General features: G+C 50.4%; 1 protein-coding gene across 1 annotated transcript in view; it reads left to right on the top strand.

Moving 5' to 3' along the window:
• TLX1 (T cell leukemia homeobox 1) overlaps positions 1-1,144 on the top strand; it is a 30,667-nt gene extending 29,523 nt beyond the window's left edge. The window contains exon 3 of the mRNA XM_078861217.1: positions 922-1,144. Coding sequence (XP_078717343.1) covers positions 922-1,144 — 223 coding nt within the window. The remainder of the gene's footprint in view (positions 1-921) is intronic.
• Positions 1,145-9,239: the final 8,095 nt, after the last annotated feature.

Genomic DNA, 9,239 nt, shown 5'->3' on the forward strand with positions numbered 1-9,239 from the left:
GCCACCCTTCCCCTCGTGTACCGTTCCAGCCTTCATAGGTGCTCGCTAACAGCACTTGCCCCTAGTCGGTTAAGGCTATACGGGGGATCTTTGTCTGTGTGTAGCGGTTTGCGCGCTGCGCTACGAACCCGGCCAACCGGGTTCAATTCCCGCTCACGGCCAACAACCAGTGACGATTAACTGAAACGGTCCTGGGCCTCCCTTAAGTCGACTCGGCCTCAAATGAGTACCTGGCGTGGTGCGTAAACATCACCACTGGGGAGACAAAGGCGGCCGGGCGTGGGGTTGGCCCACTCACCCCCTCGCGTGTCGTGGCGGCTTTAATAAGTGCTCGCTAACAGCAACCTGTTGCAGGCTATACGGAGGGGTCTTTGTGCTGGCACGTGTCTCCTTGACCCTCGTGCTTATCTACTCGATGTGTATTTAAGTTGTTCATGTGCAGTACATATATATACTGTACCCTGGATGGGCAGCGGAGGACACCGCCGCAAAAATCCATTGTTGTAGGGGTCGTCCGACGCGCATGCGCACCGTTTTATTATTATTATCATCATCAGGGCTTAATTTCCCACTAGATATGATACGGAACACTGCTAAGAATGGCTTGGGTAGTGATTATGGGCGTAAGGCACTACCACTAGAGTACACGGTATGCCTAATCACAATGAATCCTCTGGCATTGCGCCCGTTGTATTTCGACAATCCAAATGAACACGTGTGTGTGTGTCGTTATCACGAGAGCACACACTAAGGCGAGTTTGATGTGCCGTGGCAAAAGCCCCCAAAACAAATATATATTTCCCGGAACGGCGTTCCGAACTGTTGCGGCTAAAAAAAAACCCACGAAATCACTGGGTTACTGTGATGACCGCCGGGCCCATTAGCAGTGCGGTGCAATGCAATGCGTTCCGCTCTTCGCAGGCGGCAGACGGCGGAGGAGCGCGAAGCGGAGCGGCAACAGGCGAACCGCATCATGATGCAGCTGCAGCAGGAAGCCTTTCAGAAGAGCCTCAGCCAGCCCGTCAACCCGGACCCGCTGTGTCTGCACAACGCGTCGCTCTACGCCCTGCAGAACCTCCAGCCCTGGGCAGAGGAGAGCCCTGGCAAGATCACGTCCGTCTCGTCAGTCGCCTCCGTGGTCTAGACGTGGGCCCCGGAGTCGTCCTAAGCAAGGCGGGGGAGGGGGGGGGCAGTGTAAGGAAGGTTGGAGGTGTGGGGAGGATGGGGCCCGGCCGGCTGGCTGCAGTCGCCGAGAGAGACAAAGACGGCGAGCGAACCATCTATAGAAAGAGGAGCAACTGGGATTGTCAACAGCGCTCGTTCATGTTGCGGGTGGGAGGGGGGTGGGCAGACAAAGGCGCAATCGGTGTGCGGCTGTGCGTGTTGCGCACGAGGCTACGCGTGGACTTGCAATCAGCTTGGAGGGACTTGCATGGGCCAACGTCAAGATGAGCAGCCGGAGTAGGCTGCGCGTGTGCCCGTGCCGCGCTCGGGGGGGGGGGGTGGTGTAGGACACGACGGGCTGAGCAGTGGACGTCTCTGCCTCTGCTCCCTCATCTACTCCCTTCTCTGCCCCACAAGCGAATTGAGCACTTAATGGCAACTTCTCGAAGCGCCTCGACCACGGCGACCCGTGGCGCCACGTGCCGCTTGCATCATCAGCAGCATCATCATCAGCAGCAGCAGCATCATCAGCATCAGCAGCAGCAGCAAGCGATGTGTTGGGACAGGCGACGGAAGCTGATGTCACCAGACTGCCCTTGCAGTGACACGTGCAGTAGGCCCATCGGCGGCTTGTGTGTTGTTTTATTTAAGTTTTATGGGGAAAAAAATCCGGTTTATGATTTTTTTTTCTGGGACTGTTTTGGAGAGGGGGTGGGGGGGGAGATGAAGGTTCAAGGAGGCAACGGAAGCAAGTTAACTCTTGCGGTGTTGAGGTGGTCTCTCTCGTCAAACTGTTTGGACGGGGGGACAAAAACGACGCGACAAGGAATTTGATTAGGTGTAATTATATATAAATACTGTATTATAAATTGTGGACGCTATGAAGTCGGCAAACAATGAATTTGCAGAGGCTGGGACCTCAAAAAATGACATGTACAGCTTCCTACAAAAGAACTATACTTTTGTACGTGTTGAAAATTACTTAGGAACCACGTATATGGCAATGACAATATATATTAAAATATATATTTAAACAGACCCCCCCCCGCCTCCCCCCGCGATACGTCGGTATTATATAATACTGTATGAAGAACCACGGCAAGTAAATAAATAATTGAATTTTATATAGGCTGTATCTGTGCACATGTAAAGAACGTGGGTTTTGCTCGTTAGGCGTGAAGTGGGGGTGACACTGCAGGGGTGTGCGGGAGGGTGGGGGCCGTAGGGGGGGTCATGGGGGGTCAAGGGGGGGGGGTGGTCAAGGGGGTGGTCAGGGGTGGGGGGCTGTTAGTTCACATTGGAGTAAACGATCTCAACACCACGCGTGGCAAGGAGGCGGTGGGAGACGTTAACTTGAGAACGCGGCAATAATGCACGTGTGTGAGTGTGTGTGCACGCGCGTGTTCGTCTGTTCGTGTGTGCACACAAAGACAAGTGGAGAGCGGTGGCGGCAATGGCAATGATTGGCGCAACGACCCGAGTTCGATTGACGCTCACGACCGGTTAAACACAGTGGCGTCTATCTGAGCCCAGTCCCGGGCCTCGGCTAGGTCGACTCCGCCTTAAACGAGGACTTGCTGCGGTGTTTTAACATCAGCGCCTGGGGAGACGAAGGTTGGCCGGTCGCCCCCATCGTGTGCCGTGTCCACGACTTAAGATGATCTCTATAGCAGCACGTGCTCCAACACAGCCCGTTGAAGGCGACACGAGGGATCTCTGCGTTTGCGTGAGTCCGTGCGCACTGTGGAGAGTGGTGGCCGTAGTGCCCAGCGCACAGCGCTCGACAAGAACACGGCCAAGCATCGGTGACGAATCTCTAAACCGGTCTTGAGCATTCCCCTTTGGTCGACTCGGTGTTAAATCACTTAGGGGCCATCTATTTAGTACGTGCGCATGGAGGGGGGAGGGGGGTTAACCCAAATGCGTACGCTTGCGTATGGGGGGTCTACTGGCAATGTATAGGAAATGGGGAGGGGGGGGGTGAAGCCTCGATAATAAGTTAGATAGTCCGGCGGTGGACTGTCTGTTTGCTTAAACACGTCAATATTATTAATCCTTGATCGTTTCTGCGTGGATTAAATATCGGCCGTTCTATGGGATTCGGAGGGGGGTGCGTCAAGCGTACGTACGCAGGTGGGGGGGGGGGAGGTGTAAAAAGTACAGGGAGGGGGGGGGAGGGGTCAAGTTTTGACAGATCTTTGCGTACCTACTCAATGGATGGCCCCTTAGCTGTCACCGTGTGTACACAGCAGCGCTGTGGGGGCTGACAGAGGAGGGCGACTGGCCGTGGTGTCGGCCACACCACCCACCTGGTGCGCCGTGCTGCGGCCTCCACTGAGTGCTTCGCTTCACGGAACTTTGCCCCCCCCCCCCCCCCCGAGAGCTTGTGTCGGCTATAAGGTGGCAACCCTTTGTCTTTGCGTACACACGCACGCGCACGCACACGCACGCACGCACGCGCACACGCACGCGCACGCACGCGCACACGCACGCACGCGCACACACACCGCGCCTTTCCCAAACGCATGCGGTATGATTGCTTTGTGTGTGTGTGTGTCGCGTCCGGCTATCTCTTGACGAGGTGGAGACAGCGGGAATCTGTTACGGGGAGGAGAGAGAACAAAAATAAAGTGATGTGGGAGGAGGAGGGGGAGATGACGGGAAGGGTTCGAGGTGGGGGTGGGGGTGGGGGGTAGTCGTCTTATCGTCGGGTCAATTGACGAGAGGAAGGGCCGCTGATGTGGAGAGCTCTGAGGAAAGGCAGTCGTGGGGGGCCGGGGTCGAACGGCGAGGCGCTTGGAAATCGGGAAAGGTGCGGAGTTCAATCCACGCCGCCCCCCACCCCCCCCGAAACGTCGAACCTCTCCATGTCGTACCGCGTGTCGCAGCTGGCGTCAAACATTTTGTCGGGGCGATATCCCGTCCAGCTGTGTCGGTGTGCGTCTGTCTGTGTGCAGTGGGGGTTGTCGCGCACTGCGCTACGATCCAGGGCGATCTAGAATCAATTAATGGTTACGATGGTTCACACCAAAAATAAATGGAATTCGTAACTTGCTGGGCTAGAGCCTCCTCGAGGTGAACTCGGCCAAAAATTCAGTGCAAGGTGCCCGGCCGTGTGTTAACAACGTCTGTGCATGTGTGTGAAACTTCTTTCGCACCGTACGTAGCCACTCGTGCTAATCGGGGGGGGGGGGGGGGGTGCGGGGGTGAAGGACAACAAACTAAGCACACACAAACACAACGGCATACGATGGAAGACAAAGGCGGCCGGTCGTTGTGCGGGACCTCGTATGTGCCGTGCTGCCCTTAATAGGTGCTCGCTAACAGCACTTGCCCCAGCATTCTAATACGGCTGAACGGGGACGTTCGTCGTTTATGCGGTGTGTATATTCTGAAGTTGCGGCTCCAAACGTCTCCAGACCTAATTTCGTATACCCGTGTCAGTATACAATGTGCACTTAAGAGCCTTATCTGTGAATAGCTCCTTTTCTAAGAGATCTGATTGTCTTTGCAAATAAAATACTGCTCTGACTCAACAACACAGCTCTCTGAATTACATTTATGCGCTCGATAATTACTGGTGATTTTATTCGCTGCAAAATTATGCTGCATGATTGTGTGTGTGTGTATAGATGGAGTGGGAGGAGCGTCGTTAATATTACACGTTAACAAGTGAGATATTTAGCGCGCTGCGCTTAGAACCCCGGGACCCCCGGTTCGGCCAACATCAGTGAAAGATACCTCTCCCTTAGGTCGACTTGGCCTTAAATGAGTACCAGGTGTGGTGTGTCAATAATAAACATCACAACCGGGGTGCCCGCGAACAGCACTTGTCCCAGCAGTCTGTTAAGGCTACACGGGGGATCTTTGTCTTCAATATGCGTGTTGTATATTCTACCCGTAGAGGTAAGAGACACCGCGCACATCGCCAGCATCGACTGCGGCACGGCGGACCACAAATGGAGGCCGAGACGGCGCAGTTTCTGGTGCGGTGTGAAAAACATCAACACTGGGGAGACAAAGACGGCAGGGCGAGGTTTTGGCCCACGACACTTCCCGTGGTGTCCCGTGTGCCAGCATTTTTTCATAGGCGCTTGCTAACAGAACGTGACCCAACAGTCCACGCATGCTCTGTTCAGGTCTCCATACTCTTTGATTCTTTCGGTAAAGTCATGTAGGTAGAGAAAATAATATTAGATCGCGACGTTTCGATCGCAACACAAGCAACCGTCATCAGGTGTGAAACAAACACTGCAGGACTGTTGTTTGTTTCACACCTGATGACGGCTGCTTGTGTTGCGATCGAAACGTCGTGATCTATTATAATTTGTTTCTACCCACGTGACTTTACCGAAAGAACCAAAGAGTATGATGGAGACCTGCAGTCACGAAAGCTTCAAATCAAGATATGTTAGGTCTCTTTGTCCTGTATATACATAGAAAAAACGCTTAAATGTGGACATGCACTTAAAGAATAGGCCCATTTCACACGCCGCTATGTCTGCGCATGATGTCCACCACTGCTACAGGAGACGGTGGGTTCCTTGAACAGTTTTCTCAAACTTCGGAGGGTGTTCAAGGCGCAATTATCTCGATTGTATGTACGACGCTCTGTGTGGTGTACACAAGGCATATACATATGCGTGTGTGTGTATATATATACATACATGGGTGTGTATTACACGTGGTGAGTTCATAAACACGGCAACACGTATGTTTTTTCTCAAACATTAAATTCAAGTACGTATGTGTTCGCAGCAATAGATGAAGGCATCATCCAGCAGTGTATTGAAAACCTAAAGGGATGGGCATGTACATCTACTGGACGTGGTTACGTGTGTTTCACAGCAGCGCGTGCAGTGGACAGACTATATATGTACACAGTACACACAAAAAGTTGCCGTTGCGCTCAGTAAGGAATTGCACATTTGCACTTTCGGAGATAGTAAGGAATGTACACGACTGTACGTGAGTGTACTGCGTGCTTGCTGTTAGTGCCATAGTAACCATTGGACGGGTGTGCGGGCAGAGGCCTAATTAGAGACACGTGCCCCAGATGTTGCATTGCTCGCTATGAGAGTACGAGAAGGATTTAAGGTTTACAATGCTCATCTAGTCCAGAACCGGTCTCAAACATCATAGCCCCAGGGATGTACCCATGCATATGTGTGAGCTGCGTGGATCAGTTCGGGACGATGTAGACATGCGTTATAAAAAAAAATACATCACATCACAATGTGATGAATGTGTAATAATGACATGCTTATGTCTACTTTGTGGAATGTATTGTTGAGTATATACCTAAGCACAGCGAAATCCCATGGGCCAATGCATATTACTATAGTGCACGTATGTAATATATTAAATAAAGGTATTTTTTTTATCCCCCCCCCCAACCCCTTACACCACTGATCATATTCCATCATTTGCAAATGTCAACATCTGGTTTCGTGTAACCTTATGTGAATACTTAATATCATTATCACATATTTTAAATCGCTCCTCCATTTATATACCATAGGCAGTGTGGGGGTCGTGGTGGCTCGGTGACATCGCAACAACTGCGCCATGAATCAGATGGATCGAGTGAAATTCCCGGCCATAACTTCAGTGGCGAGTTTCCTTCATAAGAACCTTTCCTTTCCAAACCTTCTACTTCCACTTCTTCACCATCCCGCATTGACCGGCGTGGTGAAGAATGGTCAAACAACCCTGACGACGTGGTGACGCCGTCATTAGGCAGTGGCTTGACAACATACTACCTTTTTTGTTTTAGTATATCTGGTCTGATACTGGTTAGACTAGGCCATAAATAAGGCTGTCTCTGGTGTAGGGCAGTTTCAAAGACAATTTATCTATTATTAGAGCGTGTTTGTTTGCATGTTCACAAGTACGTGTGGTTAATGCAGATTTGATTCCATGCAAAATCTATTTGGCGTTTAAACATCTTAACACCTCCTGTTGTATTGCCAGAAAGGATAAAACATAATTATTGATCATACTTTGATTCTGGCAACAAAAGTTCCCATGATAATAGTCTAATTTACCGTACAAACAAAAAAACAATGTACATACATTTCGAGGGTTGAATATACAATGCATCGAAGCAATTGCCAACACAAGAACATCATGCGTTCAGATTTGTCTTGAGGCTCGCACACAATGACTACTTTCTCCATCTCCGCACGCATGCCTGTACCTGCTGAAGCCACAGAAGACATCGCTTTCTCTACCCACGCCTGCAAGGAAGGATCTGCGATGATTTATTTTGCTTGTGAGCCAGACGCTTACCTTTGTTGACACGTGCAATATGCACTGCGGTGTTATGAGTTTGCAGTGCGGTGCGTATGTAGCAAGACCCCGAATCTCTCTCATACCTTCCAGCAACATTTCATGTAAGTATATACAGCACAACAACCAGAAAGCAATAATAAATTGCGATGGTATATAGGGTTGAACAGACCTTGTTATATAACAATCGTCGCATACGTCTTGCAATATGGCTGCGCTGTATTGCACAATGTATAGGTGCACAACTATTGATACGTGCATATATACGTGTGTACACTTATTTTGAATGTTAATAAAATGAATACTGGCCCTTTGCAACGCATTGTGGGTGAAATAGTCGGCCACAATACCCTCTGATAGAGGAGTGGCTCACTAGGGCCCCCTCTAGCGGAAGCCCTTCCACCAGCAGGTGCGTGAATGCGCACGTGCAGGGCTGCGCTTTTGCATTTTACTCTTCACAGATCCGTGAGCTACAGAAGTATGCATTCATTTATTGGATTATACTTTCGTTGGCCCTGAAGGTGAACATTGTGTATAACACTGTATATTCATTGCGCGAAACCATCAAGTCTGATTCGCAATAGGCCTAAAAAATTGGGCCTTGTATATACTTTACGCGTGTATAGAAATAATGAATACAGAAGAAAAAAATAAGCAATGAAAAATGTAATGTATAATCTTGTACATACGTGCTGAGATAAAAAAAAAAGAAGACCTGCACAAAAAAACCGAACTCGATAAATAGCTAAATAAAACATAAACATAAAGTACAAAACAACAACTAAAGAATTACGAGATACTTAACTATGAACGCCACGTGCTCGCATCTGCCACGCTTCTAATTCACAAATCTGCTGTGCGCATGGCACGTGTGTGGAACTTCTTTCGCGACCGCACGTAGCCAACCGCGCCAAATCGGAGGTGCGGTTATAGCAGCGTGCGGCACAATTGTTCTTCGCGAAAACTGTAACCGATTTATGTTGTTGTTTTTGTTTAAACACAACCACGAACGCGTCGAACACGAGTTTATCCGAAGCTCGACAGCCCTAACGTCCCCGAGCAAGCGGCGCCCATGGACGAGCGAGCTGTGGGATTCTACCCCGCACTCCCCACCCCCCCCCCCCGTGTGTGACACGCAAGAGACCAAGAAGTTTGGGGTCTCCCAGAGGAAAAGGAGGACTCCTGTGAAAACTATTGTCGCGTCTTGTTATTGTTGTCAGCCGCGCTAAATCGCGCGAGCGGTCAAGCCGGCGTGCACGCTGCGGCAGCGGCAGCTGAGTTGTTTTCGTTTCAGCAATCACTGACCATGCATGGGAAAAAGTCAGGTCCCCTGGCAATAAGAAAGATGGATTGGCGCTCAACGTGTATATATATACCGGGCCCCACGTCTGCTTTTCGTCCAGCTCTTATCTGTGGCCTTCGAGCGCTCCAGCCACATCGGTGAACATTAACAACCGATGTGCTGATGCTGCTGCTGCTGCATGTGTACGCGCGTGTGTCTACGTGTGTGTGTAGTGCAGCGGTTAGCGCGCTGCGCTATGAACCTGGTCGCCCGAGTTGAATTCCCGCTCGCGATCAACACCAGCGACGATTATCTGAACCGGCCCTGGGCTTTCCCTGTTGCAAACAAAGACACCCCCCCCCCCCCGATAAGCTTAAATAGACTGTACTTTTAGTTTTTTCGGTAAAGTCACGTAGGTAAAAAATGAAATTACAATTAATAAAAATAAAAGAATAAAAATCACGACGTTTCGGAGGCAACACAAGCTTCCGTCTTCAGGTGA

The sequence above is a fragment of the Lampetra fluviatilis genome, chromosome 12 (genome assembly GCF_964198595.1).
Source record: "Lampetra fluviatilis chromosome 12, kcLamFluv1.1, whole genome shotgun sequence".
Taxonomy (NCBI): Eukaryota; Metazoa; Chordata; class Hyperoartia; order Petromyzontiformes; family Petromyzontidae; genus Lampetra; species Lampetra fluviatilis.